The sequence below is a fragment of the Pongo pygmaeus genome, chromosome 10, assembly GCF_028885625.2.
Source record: "Pongo pygmaeus isolate AG05252 chromosome 10, NHGRI_mPonPyg2-v2.0_pri, whole genome shotgun sequence".
NCBI classification, from domain to species: Eukaryota; Metazoa; Chordata; class Mammalia; order Primates; family Hominidae; genus Pongo; species Pongo pygmaeus.
Window position 1 is genome coordinate 62,507,717 of NC_072383.2, and position 19,350 is coordinate 62,527,066.

Below are 19,350 nucleotides of genomic sequence, written 5' to 3' on the forward strand. Positions count from 1 at the left end.
GTGGTGGTAAACCCCTAGGATTTATGTATGCTGTTGTGTATGTGCTTAGCCATTTCCTGTGTATTTAATGGTGAGCCTTTGGTGATTCCTCACATGGAACCCTTTTGCCCTTGGTCACACTTGTGAAAGCACCTCCACATCTTTGCAATCAGATCAGCCTAGGCCAGGAAGCACCTTAGAGGAGGTGATTGACTCTAGTTCCTTATTTGGTAGAAAATGAGGGAACAGGCTCAGAAAGGTTAAGCCCAAGGCACAGGGTTAGTTGGTGACAGGCCCAAGACTGGAGCCCAAGTCTTGCAGGTGTGGTGCACTTTCTGCAACACCCCTTTGCCCTGCCAGCTTCCCATCCCACATCCATGAGATTGTAAGTCCCTTATTGTATGCTTTTTAGTATATCCTTTGAAGAGTCTTTGGACAGTTAAAACTGAATGTACAAGCCAAGACTACCTCATTTTCTTCTTCAGCTGTGACTGGTACCCAGCTAATTGTGGATTGGTAAGAGCAAGACAATCAGAGATATGATACATGTTTAAAACTTCATTGGGGCTCCATGCAGTGGCTCATACCTGTAATCCCAGCACTTTCGGAGACTAAGGTGGGAGGACTGCTTGAGCCCAGGAGTTCGAGAGCAGCCTGGGCAACATAGCCAGACCTCATCTGTAGAAAAAATTAGCTAGGCGCAGTGGTGCTTGCCTGTAGTCCCAGCTATTCAGGAGACTGAGGTGGGAGGATCGTTTCAACTCAGGAAGTCAAGGCTGCAGTGAGCCGTGATCACGCCCCTGCACACCAGCCTGGGTGATAAAGTGAGACCCTCTCTCAAACAAAACAAAACACTTTCTTGGAAGTAGTCACTGGAGCTTTTGAAAGCTTATTTTAATCCACAGCTTTTCCCCCACCAAACACTAATACCAAAAATAAGATTACTTTGGGGTTTTACATTGGCAAATAGGATGCTCCCAAGAGACTTTGAAGCCTACCCCTGAAGCTAGGGAATGAGCACATTATCTTGTGCTGGTATTTATCCAGTATTACCCAATATACTGACCCATTAGACTTCACCAGGATGGTGCTGACATTGAAAAGTCACCGAGATAGGCTGGGCGTGGTGGCTCACCCCTGTAATCCCAGCACTTTGGGAGGCCCAGGCGGGCAGATCACGAGGTCAGGCGATCGAGACCTAACGGTGAAACCCCGTCTCTACTAACAATACAAAAAATTAGCCGAGCGTGGTGGCGGGTGCCTGTAGTCCCAGCTACTCGGGAGGCTGAGGCAGGAGAATGGTGTGAACCCAGGAGGCGGAGGTTGCAGTGAGCCGAGATCGGGCCACTGCACTCCAGCCTGGGTGACAGAGCAAGACTCCATCTCAAAAAAAAAAAAGAAAAGTCACCGAGATAATTTGTAGTCAGCACACCCCTCTTAGGGTCTAAAGTCAAAGATCTTGAGGCTTCAATGGATCAAGAGCCTTTTCTTACTCTACATGGTATTGATGGGGATGCAAGTTCTGTAGTAGCCCCTCCTGGTGTATTTACAACACTAAAGAGCCTTTTCTTACTCTACATGGTATTGATGCAAGTTCTGTAGTAGCCCCTCCCGGTGTATTTACAACACTAGCTTCCAGTGGGCAGATGGAAACCAGTGCCTGCCTGGAGACTATCCAGCTGTGAGAATGGTGTGATGTGTCTGGCAGAAAGAGGCGTGTTTACAAAGGCTTTATTTTGCAAGCGTAAATCATTGGATTTTAACTGTTCTTCCTCTCTTTGTGTTGAATCTGATTATGCAGCCTTTCTGTAAGTTTTTAAATGTTTACCCACACCAGACCCTTGGGGACTGATTGGATTTAGTGGGAGCACCCTAGAAGACTTGGATTAAAGTGGAACTTGGTCTCTCAACTAGTTGGGCTGTCCTTGGACAAACTGCTCAACCTCTGTAAATCTTCTGTCCTTATCTGTAACGTAGGGGTGCTAATTAGCATTAATTAGCTCATTGTTTGGAGGATTAAATGAGACCACCCCTGTGGAAGTACTTAAGAGCTCCCAGTAAAGGTTGGAGTTAGGGAGGGTTAGCAGGCTTTCATTTGCTTCCACATTTTTTTTCAGCAGTTTAATTTACTGAAACTGACATAATAATGCCTCCTTGATTAGGTTGTTGGTAGAAGTAAAGGCAATACAAGTTAGGTGCCTGGTATCCTTCATCAGGGTGACAAAACGCTGTCATTTGGTCATTTGTGATCACGTCTGCTACTGCATAATGTCATGCACTGGTGGGACTCTTCAGACAGCTAATTATTGATAAATTCTTCACAGTGAGAAGAGGATTTAACCGATATTTCTCCCTCTAGAGTGTGGGGAGGTAGAGAAGTGGGTGAGACTGGAAGGGTGGGAAGGAGAAGTCTGGCTACTTGTATCTTGGCCTGGGGATTTGTTTGGAAGATGCATTACCCTCTGGTAGTTGTGTACAGTTTACAGGTCAGTGATTAGTATGAGTCCGTGAATAGTGCCAGTTAATACTGATTAACTGCTGTACTTTTTGCCGATAAATATTGTAAAGCTATAAAGACGACAGAGTTAATACAAGTTGCTAAAGAGAAACTTGTGGTAAATGTCTTTAAATGTTGTTTAAAATAGAAATGGCCAATCTAGCAGGCATGCTGAGGAAATGATGTTTTCGCAGAAGAGAAATTTAGCAATGACAGTTTCGCAGAATGATATTGGTAATGAAGTGTTACTTGTAGCTGCTGACAAATTAGTTTTTTAAAAAAATATATCCCCTAGGAAGACTGTAGTCTGAAAGAATGAGAACTGTAATTGGTGGATGAGCCTGGAGAGTTTGAAAGTAAAACAGAAAGGGAAGCAGCGAGGGAGAGAAGGAGAGAGAGAGAGAGAGAGAGAGAGAGAGAGAGAGAGAGAGTGTGTGTGTGTGTGTGTGTGTGTGTTTCAAGGTAACATGCAAGAACAATAAGGTTCTTCTTGTGTGGGTTGTAATTTTTTTTTTTTTTTTTTGAGACAGGATCACACTCTGTCACCCAGGCTTGAGCACAGTGGCACAATTATGGCTCACTACAGCCTCGACCTCTGGGCTGAGGTGATCCTCCCACCTCAGCCTCGTAACTAGCTGGGACTACAGGTGTGCACCACTGCGCCCAGCTAATTTTTGTATTTTTTGTAGAGATAGAGTTTCCTCATGTTGCCCAGCCTGGTCACAATCTCCAGGGCTCAAGCTCTGCCCTCCTTGGCCTCTCAAAGTCCTGGGATTGCAGGCTTTTGCCACCGCACCTGGCCCTTGAGTGGAATTTTTTTAAAATCCTGACTTATCCGCTTTTTTTTTTTTTTTTTTTTTGAGACAGAGTTTTGCTCTTGTTGCCGAGGCTGGAGTGCAATGGCGTGATCTCAGCTTACCACAACCTCTGCCTCTCGGGTTCAAAGTGATTCTCCTGCCTCAGCCTCCCAAGTAGCTGGGTTTACAGGCATGCGCCACCACGCCCAGCTAATTTTGTATTTTTAGTAGAGACAGGGTTTCTCCATTTTGGTCAGGGTGGTCTTGAACTCCCAACCTCAGGTGATCTGCCCGCCTCAGCCTCCCAAAGTGCTGGGATTACAGGCGTGAGCCACCGCACCCGTCCTGTCTGCACTTTTTTCTATAATTGCTCACATGTGACATGTCTTGTTTTTCTTCTAGGATGTTGAGAAAGACAAGGAAGCCCACAGTTACCTCAGCAAAGAGGAGATCAAAGAGAAAGTTCATAAATACAACTTAGCAGTCACAGACAAGTTGAAGATGACCTTGGTAAGTACCCACAATACTATTTAGGTTGACACCTGTCAAAAGACAAATATAAATTGTTGGTACTACAATCTATAGTTCTAAATATCTGAATAACATTTGTAGAAGTGTAGTCAAGGTATACAGAACAGGAAAGTGGAATATTTCTGTGGCTTTCAATTTAAATCTGTATTGTGAAGTAGCTTTGTCTCAAAAATCAGTTGCTGGGTTAACCTTAAAAAAGTGAAACACTTATAATTTTATTTTAAAAGATTTTCTGACCCACCCCTCCCTCCTCAAAGGACTTTTAGCATCATTGCCTAACATACAGAAATGGTGACTCAGATTCTAAGGAGACCTCAGGTAGGGTGTTTTTTTGTTTTGTTTTGTTTTTGTTTTTGTTTTTGTTTTTTTGAAACAAGGTTTTGCTCTGTCACCTGGGCTGGAGTGCAGTGGCACGATCACCGCTCACTGCAGCCTCAACCTCCGGGCTCAAGTAATCCTCCCACCTCAGCCTCCCGAGTAGCTGGGACCACAGGTACTTGCCACCATGCCCAGCTAATTTTTGTATTTTTTTGTAGAGACGGGGTTTTGCCATATCACCCAGGCTCATCTCAAATTCCTTGGCTCAAGGGATCTGCCCAGCTTGGCCTCCCAAAGTGGTGGGATTACAGGTATCAGAAGCCCCTAAGTTTTTGTCTTGTACAAAATAAATATGGAAGTGTCAGGGAAAGGATTTTGAGCCCATGGATTGGAATATAGAGGTATATAATAGGATAGTTTTCTCTGCCGGTCGTTAGTGTAAGACAAGGTACTTAATACTCAGTGTCTTCCACGTTGCCGTCGCAGGCTTCCACAGCATTGCACCACACTGTTTGAAGCACGCAGAGAGTCGGCGTACAGGAGGGAGAAGCCTCAGGGCCTGGTGACAGGGAAACAAGAGCTGACAGCAGAGCTAGAGTATTCATGTTCCTCTAAACTTAGCTGACATCTAGGTCTCACCTACACCCATTGGGTGGACCGCCTTCTTCAAGGCACTTGTCAGCCCTTGGTGCCAGTTCCCAGGGCACTTGGACCCCTGTCTCTCAGTCTGTTTACTGTGAACTGACAGAGTTTGGTAAAGGACAAGGTGATTGGTTTAAAACAGGCCCTACTGAATCGGTGATTCTTGGGGAGGAGCTTTCGGATAGAAACCCTTGTGGTAAAGGACCCCTCCCTGGTAGAACTCCTCCAAAAAGAGGGGAGAGGAGCAGAGAATCCCAAGATAACTCTTCATCGTTCCAGCAGCAAGATTCTTTTTCAAACACATTTTTTCATCAAAGGAGAATTCCACTTGCTATGTTTTTTTTTTCTTCCTTCCCAATAGAGACTAAAACAGATACAAATTATCCATATCATTTTAAAGATAAAAATTTTAGGCTGGGCACAGTGGCTCACACCTGTAATCTCAGCATTTTGGGAGGCTGAGGCCGTGGATCACTTGAAGTCAAGAGTTCGACGATGGCTCACGCCTGTAATCCCAGCACTTTGGGAGGTCGAGGTGGGCAGATCACGAGGTCAGGAGATCGAGACCATCCTGGCTAACACAGTGAAACCCCGTCTCTACTAAAAATACAAATATTAGCTGGGCGTGGTGGCGGGCGCCTGTAGTCCCAGCTACGTGGGAGGCTGAGGCAGGAGAATGGCATGAACCCAGGAGGCGGAGCTTGCAGTGAGCCAAGATCGCGCCACTGCACTCCAGCCTAGGCAACAGAGCAAGTCTCCATCTCAAAAAAAAGAGTTCAAGGCCAGCCTAGTCAACATGGCAAAATCCCATCTCTACTAAAGACAGAAAAATTAGCCAGGCGTGGTGGCGGGCACCTGCAGTCCCAACTACTCAGGAGGCTGAGGCAGGAGGATCACTTGAACTCAGGAAGTTGAGGCTGCAGTGAGCTGTGTTCGTGCCACTGCACTCCAGCCTGGGTGAGAGAGTGAGACCCTGTCTCAAAAAAAGAAAAAAAAAAAAAAGAACAAACTAGAGAATTGGGATTGAAAATTGATCTTGTGGGAAGGAAGAAAAATAACACACCATAAAGGTAGTTTTAAATGTTCTACTTTAACTGTGGCATTTATATGTAACACTTGACAATTTGTTTTAATAAAACATTACAATAAATCTTTTCTAAATATACTGTTTTTGTTTGTTTGTTTTTGAGATGCAGTCTCTGTCGCCCAGGCTGAAGTGTAATGGCGTAATCTCGGCTCACTGCAACCTCCGCCTCTGGGTTTAAGAGATTCTCCTGCCTCAGCCTCCCGAGTAGCTGGGATTACAGGCGCCTGCCACCACACCCAGCTAATTTTTTTTTTTTGTATTTTTAGTAGAGATGGGATTTCACCTTGTTGGCCAGGCTGGTCTCGAACTCCTGACCTCCAGTGGTCTGCTCGCCTCGGCCTCCCAAAGTGCTGGGATTACAGACATGAGCCACTGCGCCCAGCCCCAAATATACTGAATACAAAAATAAAAATAAAAAGCGAAGACCAAACTGTTATTACTGTTTTTGGCAACTAAGAAATAGTAATTCTACCATCAGTGAAGATAGTTGTTTTTAAGATCTGTACTGTGAAGTATAGTGGTTTGAATTTGTTTTTTTTTTTTTTTTTTTTTTTTTTGAGACAGAGTCTCTCTCTGTCGCCCAGGCTGGAGTGCAGTGGCGTGATCTTGGCTCACTGCAACCTCCACCTTCTGGTTTCAAGCGATTGAATTTGTTTTTAAAATGCTGCTTAAGAGACCTGAAATGCATTCTATGCTGTATGGCATATATGCTGCATTAAAAAGTTTAAGCAAAGTTGGTAATTCAGTTCATATGAATATAGCCACTAGGAATGAAAATAGCCTGTTTTCTTACTGTCCCCTTGTTGTTGACTTCAGTATTTCAGAGCCCTAATTGTGACCTTCCTTTTGCGTATAATAGTCACCAGTTGAGGATGTTGTTTCCTTTGAGCCTGTAGCCTAGACACATCCCCCAATCTTTAATAAGTTTTGTGGTTTGGTTAGCATCTGCTCCATTGGATTGTAACCTCGCAAATGGGCCCTGACCTTTTGCCAGTAGCTTCAGAGGTATGAGTCTGGGGCCGGCAGTCAGCCACAGCATCGGGAGGCTTCTTCAGTGGCCACATCTGCCCTGCAGACCTTGCCTCTGGAAGCACTTTGCCTGGTGTGTTAACCACCCTCTGAGGTCATTCCCTTGGGGGCAATCTTTAGTGAAGTTCTGCCACAAACCTGAAGAGAAGAGAACAAAGGAGTGTTTCACCTTCCCATTTTGTTTTGATATGCTTCCCTAAAGTGCCACCATCCACCCAGCTAAGTGTGTGCTTCTTTCCCCTCTTCAGAATTCAAATGGGATTTACACTGGCTTCATTAAAGTACAGATGGAACTCTGCAAATCTCCACAGACTTCTCCAAATTCTGGAAAACTCTCTCCCAGTGGCAATGGCTGTATGAATACACTTCATATCAGCAGCACAAACACTGTCGGGGAAGTGATCGAGGCCCTGCTCAAAAAGTTTCTCGTGACTGAGAGCCCTGCCAAGTTTGCACTTTATAAGCGTTGTCACAGGGAAGACCAAGGTACGCTGCCAGCTTAAAAGGAAAATGGTCTGTGCTTCTACTTATATCTGCTGTTCTCATTAGCAGAGGGAAGACTGGTGGGTCTCATCCATGTCAATTGTATCAGAGCCTGGAGTCCGATTCTGGAAGCCATGGTGATCTTAGCATGCACTTAGTGCTTCCTGGCTGTCCATATTTTTGAGTTGGACAGTTAAGGGTCTGAGGAGCTTGGAAGCATCCATATGTGATGGGCAGTTACGAGTATTTTGTGTTGTTGGTGGGGGCATGGGGCGGGGGCTGTTTTTGGTTGTTGTTAGGAGTGGCTTTGATTTTAGTTTTCTTCAGGACACAAAAGAGTGCCTCTATGTTTGAAGTTTTCAATAGCACATTCCACATTTGATGTGCATCGGTACATGGAGTGGTTTGGTGGACCTGTGCTGAGACCTTGCGACTGGGGAGGCACATGTGCATCACAGCACATTTCAGCGTACTGATGGAAACGGCCCAGCCCTGGGCTCTCCTGTTTCCCTAGCTTGTCTCACTTGGTGTTACCCCGGGACATTTTGGTACTCTGCCCCCCAGAGGCTCATAAAATGAGTGAATAACATTTTGATCTAGGGTCTGACTAAACTTCATATCCACATTCAGGGGATAGAAAGAGAACATTAAATATTAAATTACTGCATGAAACAGAATGAGATATTCCAGGTCAGGCAGTGACTGGAAATTGATACCAGGGGTGGACAGTAGTGATTCAGTGACTCACTACATGCGATTTGAAATCTGGGGGTGTGTGTGTGTGTGTGTGTGTGTGTGTACAATAAACTATTTAAGCTTTCTTTAGTTTTTCTCGGTAAAGCCTAATGTAGCTATAGAAGAAAATATATTAACCTTGACATGATAGTAATGTTCTTCAGTTACACAGGATGAAACCCAGCTCATTGCTGAGTATGCATACATCTTTTTAAAAACAAACCATGGGGCTAGACCCTGTGGAATACAAAGATGAACAGGCCAGGGTTCCTACCTCCAGAGGTCACAAGCTTAGTATTGTGGGGGTTTATATCTATAGGGAAATTGGCACCTGCGATGCAGTGCATCTGGAAGTGCCACAATAATGTAGAGAAGCTTGATGGCATTTTTATCTGCCAGTTTCTTTGCCTGCTCACCTGGACTTTAGCTGTACAATCTGAAAGTAATAGTGACTTGTTGAAATATTACCTCCATGGCTGGCAAATCCTTTAGCATGATTGGCAATGTCACTGTATGTGTGTGTCTAGCATGAGACATATATACCTGTGCTTGAAGCTACCAGAGCTTATATTCTGATGCTTGGTTTGTAGCTGCTAATTTGCTAATTCTTTTTTTTTGAGACGGAGTCTCGTTCTGTCACCCAGGCTGGAGGTGCAGTGGCGCAATCTCGGCTCACTGCAAGCTCCGCCTCCCAGGTTCATGCCATTCTCCTGCCTCAGCCTCCCGAGTAGCTGGGACTACAGGCGCCCGCCACTGCGTCCGTCTAATTTTTTTGTATTTTTAGTAGAGACGGGGTATCACTGTGTTAGCCAGGATGCTCTTGATCTCCTGACCTTGTGATCCACCCGCCTCGGCCTCCCAAAGTGCTGGGATTACAGGCGTGAGCCACCACACCTGGCCTCGCTAATTCTTAATTAATCTGTAGAGAGATTTGCTTTTAGAACTCTTGTTTTTATGTTCTTTGGATGGTATATACATTTTTTTTTAAATTTGTTTTTTGTTTATTTGAGACAGAGTCTTGCTCTGTTGCCCAGGCTGGAGTGCAGTGGCACAATCTCGGCTCACTGCAACCTCCGCCTCCCGGGTTCCAGTGATTCTCCTGCCTCAGCCTCCCAAGTAGCGGCAATTACAAGTGCCCACCACCATGCCCAGCTAACTTTTGTATTTTTAGTAGAGACGGAGTTTCACCATGTTGGTGGCCAGGCTGGTCTCAAACTCCTGACCCCAGGCAATCCACCCGTCTTCGGCCTCCCAAAGTGCTGGGATTACAGGCGTGAGCCACCACGCCTGGCCTTGGTTTTTGAGACAGTGTCTTACTCTGTCACCTAGCTGGAGTACCATGGCACGATCATAGCTCATTGTAACCTTGAACTCCTGGGCTCAAGTGATGCTGTTGCCTCAGCCTCCTAAGTAGCTAGGACTATAGGCGGGCACCATTATGCCTGGCTAGTTAGAAAAAAAAATTTTTTTTTTTTTGGAGACCAGGGTCTTGCTATGTTGCCCTGGCTGGTCTCGAACTCCTGGCCTCAAGTGATCCTCCTGCCTCAGCCTTTAAGTGTTGGGATTACAGGTGCGAGCCACTATGCCTGGCCTATTTTTATTGTTTTTAAAGGAGTAGTGGACCCTTTTTTAGGTTTCTTATCTTGCTTTCTTTTTTTTTTTTCATTTTAAAAAAATTTATTTATCTTTTGAGACAGAGTTCCACTCTTGTTGCCCAGGCAGGAGCGCAGTGGCACAATCTCGGCTCACTCCAACCTCCATCTCCCAGGTTCAAGTGATTCTCCTGCCTCAGCCTCCCAAGTAGCTGGGATTACAGGTGCCTGCCACCACGCCCGGCTGATTTTTTGTATTTTTAGTAGAGACAGGGTTTCACCATGTTGGCCAGGCTGGTCTCAAACTCCTGGCCTCAGGTGACCCGCCCACCTCAGCCTCCCAAAGTATTGGGATTACAGGCGTGAGCCACCATGCCTGGCTCTTATCTTGTTTTCTCAAAGGAAGAGCAGAGCTAACTATAAGCATATTTAAGGACTAATACCTATTAAAATTTATTCTTGAAAATAATTTCCTTCTTAATCAAGGCACAGTTTATATTTGAACAGAAACAGAATAGATTTTATTCCACTGTGGGCTACTGGTATTAAATAATAAGATGAGCCGATTGGCGACTTAGAGGCTGGGGTAACTTGGATGGTTACCTTGATCTGGAGGAGGGGATCACGATGGGGAAGTGGTCTCAGGAATGGCTGAATACTCTGTAACATGCTGCTTGTTTCTTTACCCAGTCTACGCCTGCAAGCTCTCAGACCGGGAACATCCACTCTACCTGCGTTTGGTAGCAGGGCCCAGAACAGACACACTTAGTTTTGTTCTTCGTGAACATGAAATTGGAGAGGTAAGTTATTGTTCACTATTGCTTTAAACTATACAGAACAGCTGGCCGTATTTTATTGCAGAAGCCTAGTGACTTGGCTATTGATGGGGGATGGGAAGAGAAGAGAGTTGGAGGGCAGGGAGAGGGAGAGAGATTTTGAATTGTCAGAAATGAACCCGAAGTTAGCCTACGATGTCATTCTCTCACAACCTTATATTATTAGTCTGTCATTTTCAGACGTGGGAGAAAATAAAATTTTTTGACTTGATCTCCGTCCAGAGAGTCATTTTCACCCCTTCCCACTTCCAAAATACTCCAGTCCAGCTGAACTTTGAAAGTTGACACTCACCATGTGTTTGCTACTAACAAAAGTCTTCAGGCTAATTCCCTTCTAATGGATATAAAAGGAAATTCGATCTCTTTACCATGGAAGACATTTAGCTTTCTAGCATCTTTTTTTCCCCCTTGCCCAGTCAACTGATTAAGAAATTATGTTTCCATGTGCATCATTTGCCGTATTGTCTCCAGGGAGGATTGTATTTAGCCAGTTCAGTAGAAGAAAAAAAGCGCTTGAGCCTGCCCTCTAGATCAAATGTCAGCTTTAAATGACACTTGAGCAAATCCCAAGCTCCTGTCCCAGTCTTCTGTCTGGAACAGGAAATGGTATGAAATGTCCTACATGGTGCAATTGAGAATAGGGTTTCTAGGTTAAAAGTTAGGAAACGACTCTGTTTCCTACTGGTTGTTAGATTAGTAGCATGACCTTGGGTAAATCTAATCTTTTAGCCTTCAGTTTTAAAATCTGTTAACACTTTACAAGGTGGGCTTTGAGTCACAATTAGAAATGTATACATGTAAGTGAAGGGAGTTTTAGGAAGACAGTGGTTTTAGATGTTTTTGAAGTTTCTTTTGATTCTGGTGTTTTGAAGCTTTTCAAGACATTCAGACTCATTTTGGGTAGAAGGCAGGGTGCAAAAATCTGACTTGGCTTTGTAGTTGGTGACCATTCCCTCTGCCAGCTTAAGCCAGACACATTAGCATAGTCTAGTCAGTGTTTTATTTTTCTTGTACTTAGTGTTTTAAGTAGCAACTAGAACTACATTGGGCAAGAATTTTATTAACTTATTTTATTGTATTTTAATTATAATTAGAGATAGGGTCTCACTACGTTGCCCAAGCTGGTCTCAAACTCCTGGGCTTAAGCGATCCTCCCACCTCAGCCTCCCAAAGTGCTGGGATTACAGGCATGAACCACTGCACCTGGCCTTAACTTAGTTTTGAAATTGACTTGACATTGGGTTTTATTGTTCCAGACTGCTGTACTGGACCTCTGTATGGTGTTCTTATTTCTCAGTTATTTAAGGAAAACTGAACTGAGGAAGAAATTTCCATAGCTGTTAGGGGGTGGGAGGGATATTTATATGATGTCTTTATTTTGGAGACTTCAACATAGGTGAAAGATAATCTGTTAAAATTTTAAAAATTAACAGAATATTCTAACATAGAAGTTTTGCTCTCCTATTCCATGTTGCTCTTTTTTTTTTTTTTTTTTTTTTTTTTTAAATAACCAGCCTAAACTGATCTCCAGGAATTCTTCTACCACTGAGCCCACTTGGTGGATTTACTTATTTTTCACTATTTGTTTGTATTTGGTTATCTTGAACCTTTTCTCTACACCATCAGACAGCAGTTCTCCACCAGAATCCAGGGCCCCCTTTGGGAGAGGAGGATGTGTTTGGAAAAAACCTCCTAGATGATGCTAGATACCCTCCTTGACATTCACTGCTTCTATTTTTTAAAATTTGTTTTAATTTTTTTTTTTTTCTTTTTAAAGAGACTGGGTCTTGCACTGTCACCCAGGCTGGAGTACAGTGGCACAATCATGGCTTACTGCAGCCTCAATCTCCTGGACTCAAACAATCCTCCCACCTTAGCCTCCCAAGTAACTAGGACTAGAGGAATGTACCACCACAGCCAGATAATTTTAAAATTTTTTGTAGAGACAGAGTGTCACTCTATTGCCCAGGCTGGTCTCGAACTTCTGGTCTTGAACTTCTGGGCTCAAATGATCCTCCTGCCTAAGCATTCCAAAGTGCTGGGATTATAGGCATGAGCCACAATGCCCAGCCTAAAAACTTATTTTGTGCCTGCTAAATAAGTACTAGGAGCTGTTAGGGAAACAAGGCTCAGAGCCTCAAGGCAAGAGATTAAACTCCAAATAGCGAGAAGTATGGCAGCTGTGGTGTAGGTAAGGTGCAGGTGAGATAGATACTAAGCAAATAATTGTAATTTAAAAATCTTGGTTGTGATCAGGGCTCTGTGAAGGCTTTTGATATACTTAGTCTTGGATGGGAAGAGAGGGGAGGAAGTTGTGGAAAGCTGCTTAGAGAAAGTGGCATTTAAGCTGAGATGGGGAGGATATGAGTAGTTCATAGCCAGGCAAAGTGGAGGAGGGGAGAATGCGTGCCACTTGGGTAGAGAGTGAAGCTCGGTGAGAGAGAGATGGGGCCGGAGAGTTTAGAGTATTTCAGACAGCCTCAGCAACTAAGGGAAGCTATTGGATGGTTCTAAGCAGGGGAGAGTCTTGGCCAGATGTGCATTTTACAAAGGATGTTCTGTTTGGGGAACAGATGGGGGAGCATAAGAGCCAAGTGAGGAGGCCAGGTAGGAAGCTGTTCCAGCGATGCAGGAATAGATGATAGTAGCTAGCACCAAGGGGCTGCACTGAGGGAGAAAAGGCTGAATGGAGAACCGTTTGGGGGTGATAAGATTGATTATGCGAGGTAAGAAAGAAGTCAGTTACAATGAGGACTCGAGGTTAAGATGAAAGGACTGTCGAATTGTTTTTAATGCTGTTGGGGGTCAAATCAGGTGAGGAATGAAAGTGTCTAATAGACTTAGGGATACGGAGGTCTCTGGCTTTTAGGGAGATCGTCTTGAAGAACAGTGGGAAGAGACGGTAGGAAGGTGATTGGTGTGAGCTGAGGTGGGAGTGGGAGTGGAGGGAGCTTAGGCTGGCAACACCCCAGCTCTTGCAGACCACACCTTCTGCAGCATGGGGCTGGGAGGGGAGGGCAGCCACACCTCTGGGAGCTCCTGGTCAGCATTCCTAAGTCTAACTGAGCATTAAACATCTGGCGTTTTTCTTTCTGTGTTTCCTGGCAGTGGGAAGCCTTCAGCCTTCCAGAACTACAGAATTTCTTGCGCATCTTGGACAAGGAAGAAGATGAGCAGCTGCAGAATCTGAAGAGGCGCTACACAGCCTACAGACACAAGCTGGAAGAAGCCCTCCGTGAGGTGTGGAAGCCTGATTAAAGCGGGGCTCCCTGCCCGCGAGGCCCGGTGCAGGACCAATGTACAAAACAGCAGCAAGTGCCTCTCTTGTCAGAGGGCTGCTGTCTTGCCCCACTATGCTAGGGTCTTCCCCTTTCTATCTGTAGATTTTGTTCCCCAAACCTGGTCACACAGCATCCTGCACCTTAGCGTCCCATGTAAGGGAGTCTGCAAGCTTGTTGTTCAGCACCGCAGTGTTACCTCTTGGCAAGCTGTGAACCTGTCGCCTCATCAGGAGCATTCGAGGGTGCTTGGAAGCATGAACTCTGGGGGTGTTTTTTTTTTGTTTTTTGTTTTTTTGGTTATTTTAATTATGTGATGATGCTGTTAAGCTTATGGATATGCAGTTGATTTTTTAAAAAGCTTAACTAGGAATCTTTCTGAATACTTGTCCTATTTTGAAACTACCTGTCTGGTTTTTTGTTTGGTTTTGTTTTCTTTTTTTAATGTCAGAGGAATCTATCCATGTGAATCGAAAGGCACAGGAATCTAGGAACTCTGAGGAATTTATTGTGAAGGATTTTGTTAGGGGGTTGACAGAGAAAGGAAAGTGTAAGTTTGGAAGAAGGCATGTGGGGTGGTGGTGAGCGCTGCGGGCTATGGAAGGTGACTTGGCTTTTCAGTTAGGGGTAGTGGAGAAAGGGGTAGTTGCTTGTAAATGAGTTAAAAGCATTCAGTGTGGAGAGATGTTAAACCCATTTTAGGATCGCTTGGTTTCCTGGTGGGTAGAATGTGAGAACAGAGCCAGAGGCAGGAGCTAAACCAAAAGGAGAGACCCATGAACTCTGCAGCCGACTGATCAGAGAATCAAGCAGGTGGAGCCTACCAACCTGGGCAGAGGTGGGCCTCATGCTGCAGCTGGATCCGACCCTCTAATTCTGCCCTTTTGGAGTGGAAGGTCTGATTGGTGTAGCTGCTCTGCATAGGCAGGACAGTGACCGTTCACTAACTCTTGTTAAGTTACATAGTGTATAGCTTTACCCCACAGGTGGTTTTCAAAGTTGAGACGGAATTCGGGTAGGGGCAGCTGTTTTTCCCTTGATTGTTAGCTAGGATATTTATCAAGTAAACTTTGGTGACAATCACTCTCTTCCCTTTTATTCCTCCTTTCCTTTTCCTTTCTTCCCTTCCCTTCTGTCTCCCACCCTACCTTGTTCCTTTCCTCCCTCCCTCCCTCCCTCCCTCCCTCTCCCTCTCCCTCCCTCCCTCCCTCCCTCCCTCCCTCTCCCTCTCCCTTTCTTTTCTACATTGAAATCTGTTCTTACATAATATAGAACAGGGCTATTGAATAAAGACCCAATCCTACCAGATCTTTAGTTCTAAAGGGCAACTTGACTGTGAGTGTAGGAGGGCCCGCAAGAAAGGGAGGAAAGTCCACACCCAGCTAACCACACAACAGGGCTTCATTATGGAAATATTTTAACAAAAGTACATGTTATTACCAACCAAAGAAATGCATGTGCAATAGAAGCCTTCCTTAAAACAGGCTAAATAACCTCATTTTATGCAGCAGTTTAATCTGAGAACAGAGGGAAAGGTGTGCAGTGGTTCCAGAGGGGCCTTATATTCTATTTTTAGTCTAGATATTTTTTGTTTATAAATTCCCAAGGAATTGTTAACACTTTGGTGACACCTAATGGATTCTTTTTGAAATTCCAAGGTGCTTCAGTTCTTTGCCTAAGTGAACTGTGCCTTTTATTGCATTTCTGTTCCTCTCTTGGTGGTTCTTCTGACTTTTTGGAGAATACCCATCTTGTTGGAGGCAGACTTAAGTTGTTATGCTGTGCCACACAATTTACTGAGACAATCGTATCTTCCTAAGCATTTAAGGAAAGTTGAAAAAAATAGAATTAGCAGTTATAAAATACGTATGGCACATCTTGTTTAATTTTGCATGTAACTTCTCTTTTGTACATTGATGAGGTTTTAGTGACATTGTCATCCAACACTTTACCTTTATTGTTCAGGGAATGCCTTCGTGATTTTTTTACTGGTTTTACTATTCAGACTATGGTCTGGGTTTGAGTATATTGTTATTACCACCTGGTTTTTTAATTATTCATCCCAGTAAACTTATATTTTGTGAAGCATTTGTTTCTCAGATTAAGACACTGTTAGAACCTAAAGTAGTAGCTGATGGGTATCTGTGAATTTTTTTTTTTTTTTTTTTTTTACTTGAAGTAGATTGTCTGAATAGGCATCCTCATCTGTATTATCCAGAACCTCGCTCACTGTCATGTGCACTACAAATTGCAATTTGGAAACTTACTGTATTGAAATTCTGTCAGTTCATGGTTCTTGAAGACTGATGTCCTTTCCCAAACACTGGTTACTGCAGCAGCATTTTTAATGTGTAAGTGAAGAAAAAAGGCCACTAAGGCCAAAGATTTTTTAAGAATCATTGTACAATTCATTATGTTAAACTATCTAAGCTTTGCTGTAATACTGTTTTCTCTTCAATATGTGATGGTACAGGAAAGATGTTAAATGAAGGGGTAGTATTGCAGGAGAGCATTTTAAATGGCAGAAGTAAAAAGTTATAATATTTATAATTTTGATGGGTTTAAGTTTATTTTTGTAGGGAAGATTTTTCTCCCCTAAAATAGTTTCTAGAATGGCAAAATTGTTTCCATTATTAAAAATTGAAGTTATTAGTTGTTTGTGTGTGTTTATTTATGATAATATGCTAGATTTAAAAAGGTCACAGGAGTGGGCTGAGCTGCTTTTGCAGATACACAGGGACACATGCTGGAATGCAACAACTTTACTAGGTTTGCGTGGGTCATATTTGTTCTCCCAGATATCATTTTCTCTTTGCCTTATCCGCTGAGGAAAAATAACCCTAAGCTCACACAGCATATTCCAATTTATTTAAAACAATTGTTTTAATTTTTTGAAATATACACATTTAAAAGTATATAAAGCATGCAAAAGAGGAGGGAGGCCGAGAGTGAAAAAATAAAAATAAAAAAGCATGCAAACAGTTTAAAGGATTATTATATAAAATGGACACCCCATGACCATTACCAAAATAGAACCTTGTCAGTTCTTTAGAAATCCTCTCCCTCCACCCCTGTTCTTGCCCTGAGGTCTCCTACCTCTGAAACATACCACTTCAACATAAAGTGAGTATTTGTATTTTTTTGGTCACCATGACTGCCTTACACAGATGGGATGGAGAGTGTCTGGGGAACCACAGGGACGATGGAGTGCCGCCCTGTGCGCACCTGCACTTCGGCTTTGTGCCATGGTGTTCAGCTTCCATGCCTGCTGTTGGGAGTGTTTTTACTACTACACTGCCTGCTGGAGGGGCTGATGAAATAGGAGCAAGGCTGGTGGTAGAGGCCTTTCACGTACCATAGCTGCTCTCTAAATAAAAATACTGTGATAGAAAATTATGGCTCTGTATAATTTTGCTTTTCTACTGAAATATTCAGAGGAATCAGGTTTGGGGGTTCTACTTGGGTTACTACCCAAGTGCGTGGGGAATGTTTGGGAATCTTTATATTTTTATCCTTTTTTTTTTTTTGGAGATGGACTCTCAATGTGTCATGATCTTGGCTCACTGTAACCTCCACCTTCCAGGTTCAAGCGATTCTCCTGCCTCAGCCTCCCTAGTAGCTGGGATTACAGGTACCTGCCACCACACCCGACTAATTTTTTTTTTTTTTGTATTTTTAGTAGCGACGGGGTCTCTCCATGTTGGCTAGGCTGGTCTCAAACTCCTGACCTCAAGTGACCAACACACCTCAGCATCCCAAAGTGCTGGGATTACAGGTAGGACTTTTTTTTTTTAAAGTCAATTTTTATTACTAAAAAAAACCTTTTTTTTTTTTTGAGAAAGAGTTTCACTCTGTCTCCCAGGCTGGAGTGCAGTGGCACAATCTGGGCTCACTGCAACCTCTACCTCCTAGGTTCAAGCGATTCTCCTGCCTCAGCCTCCAGAGTAGATGGGATTACAGGCGTGTGCCACCACACCTGGCTAATTTTTGTATTTTTAGTAAAGATGGGGTTTCACCCTGTTGGCCAAGGTGGTCTCAAACTCCTGACCTCAGGTAATCCACCGGCCTTGGCCTCCCAGAGTGCTGGGATTACAGGCGTGAGCCACTGTGCCTGGCTCACATGAATATTTATTGAAACAACAGTTATCAGTTGGTGACAAATTCGGAGACACTGTCAGATAATGCTAATTAGGTATTTTGTTTTATTGAAAGAAGGGGCTGGGCGCAGTGGCTCATGCCTGTAATCCCAGCATTTTGGGAGGCCGAGGCGGGCAAATCATGAGGTCAGGAGTTTGAGACCAGCCTGACCAAACATGGTGAAACCCCGTCTCTACTAAAAATACAAAAATTAGCTGGGTGTGGTAGCGCACGCCTGTAATCCCAGCTACTCAGGAGGCTGAGGCAGGAGAATTGCTTGAGCCAAGGAGGCGGAGGTTGTAGTGAGCCGAGATCGCCCCATTGCACTCCAGCCTGGGCGACAAAGTGAAACTCCATCTCAAAAAAAAAAAAAAAGAAGAGGGGCCAGGCACAGTGGCTCACGCCTGTAATCCCAATACTCTGGGAGGCCGAGGCAGGCTGATCTCTTGAGGCCAGGAGTTCAAGACCAGGTTGGCCAACATGACAAAACCTCTTCTTTGCTAAAAATATAAAAATTAGCCAGACGTGGTGGCACACGACTGCTGTCTCAGCTACTCAAGAGGCTGAGGCAGGAGAATTGCTTGAACCCGGGAGGCGGGGGCTGCAGTGAGCCGTGATTGCGCCACTGTACTCCAGCCTGGGCAACAGAGCAAGACTCTATCTCAAAAAATAAAAAAAAATGACAGTAGTGGTGAAGGTCTACACTTAGTAGCCAATGCCAACAAAGTGCTTACCATGTGCTAGGCATTCTTCTGAAATGCTTAATGTGTATTAACTCATTGACTCCCCCATGATGTTACCACACTATTTCTTCATATCCCTTTTTTCACACATGTGGAAACGGACATGTTGAGGTTTAGCAGCTTGCTCAAGGCCACCGTGTGAGTGAGTGGCAGAGCCGGGCACTGCCCCGTTTCTCTACCATCTTTTCCTGTAAATGCTCTCGTTTCTCAGTTAAATCGCCTATTGAGTAAAGGAGCAAAAGTCTGTTAAATTGCCGTAATGGACAGTTCACCCAGAAGTGTAACTGTTTTGGTGCTATAGGGGTTTGTTGATATCAGTGTGTTCTCATCCATTTTGGTTCATTTATCATTTCATTTAGGTGATTATACTAAGTCACATAGAATGAAATGCTGACCTGTGCTTTCTTTTTATTTTTTGAGATGGGGTCTCACCTTGTCATCCAGGCTGGAGTGTAGTGGCGTGATTACGGCTCACTGCAGCCTTAGCCTCCCGGGCTTAAGAGATCCTCCCATCTCAGCCTCTCAAGTAGCTGGAACTACAGGTGCCTGCCACCACATCCAGCTAATTTTTTTTCATTTTTGTAAAGATGGAGTCAGGCTATATTACCCACGCTGGTCTCAAACTCCTGGGCTTAAGTGATCCTCCTGCTTTGGCCTCCTAAAGGG

General features: G+C 44.1%; 1 protein-coding gene across 1 annotated transcript in view; it reads left to right on the forward strand.

The window, feature by feature from the left end:
- The window catches only part of RASSF3 (Ras association domain family member 3), an 87,190-nt gene extending 70,734 nt beyond the window's left edge, over positions 1-16,456 (forward strand). Inside the window, exons 2-5 of the mRNA XM_054444071.2 lie at positions 3,676-3,783; positions 7,129-7,366; positions 10,381-10,490; positions 13,635-16,456. Coding sequence (XP_054300046.1) covers positions 3,676-3,783; positions 7,129-7,366; positions 10,381-10,490; positions 13,635-13,784 — 606 coding nt within the window. The 3' untranslated portion in view covers positions 13,785-16,456. The remainder of the gene's footprint in view (positions 1-3,675; positions 3,784-7,128; positions 7,367-10,380; positions 10,491-13,634) is intronic.
- Positions 16,457-19,350: the final 2,894 nt, after the last annotated feature.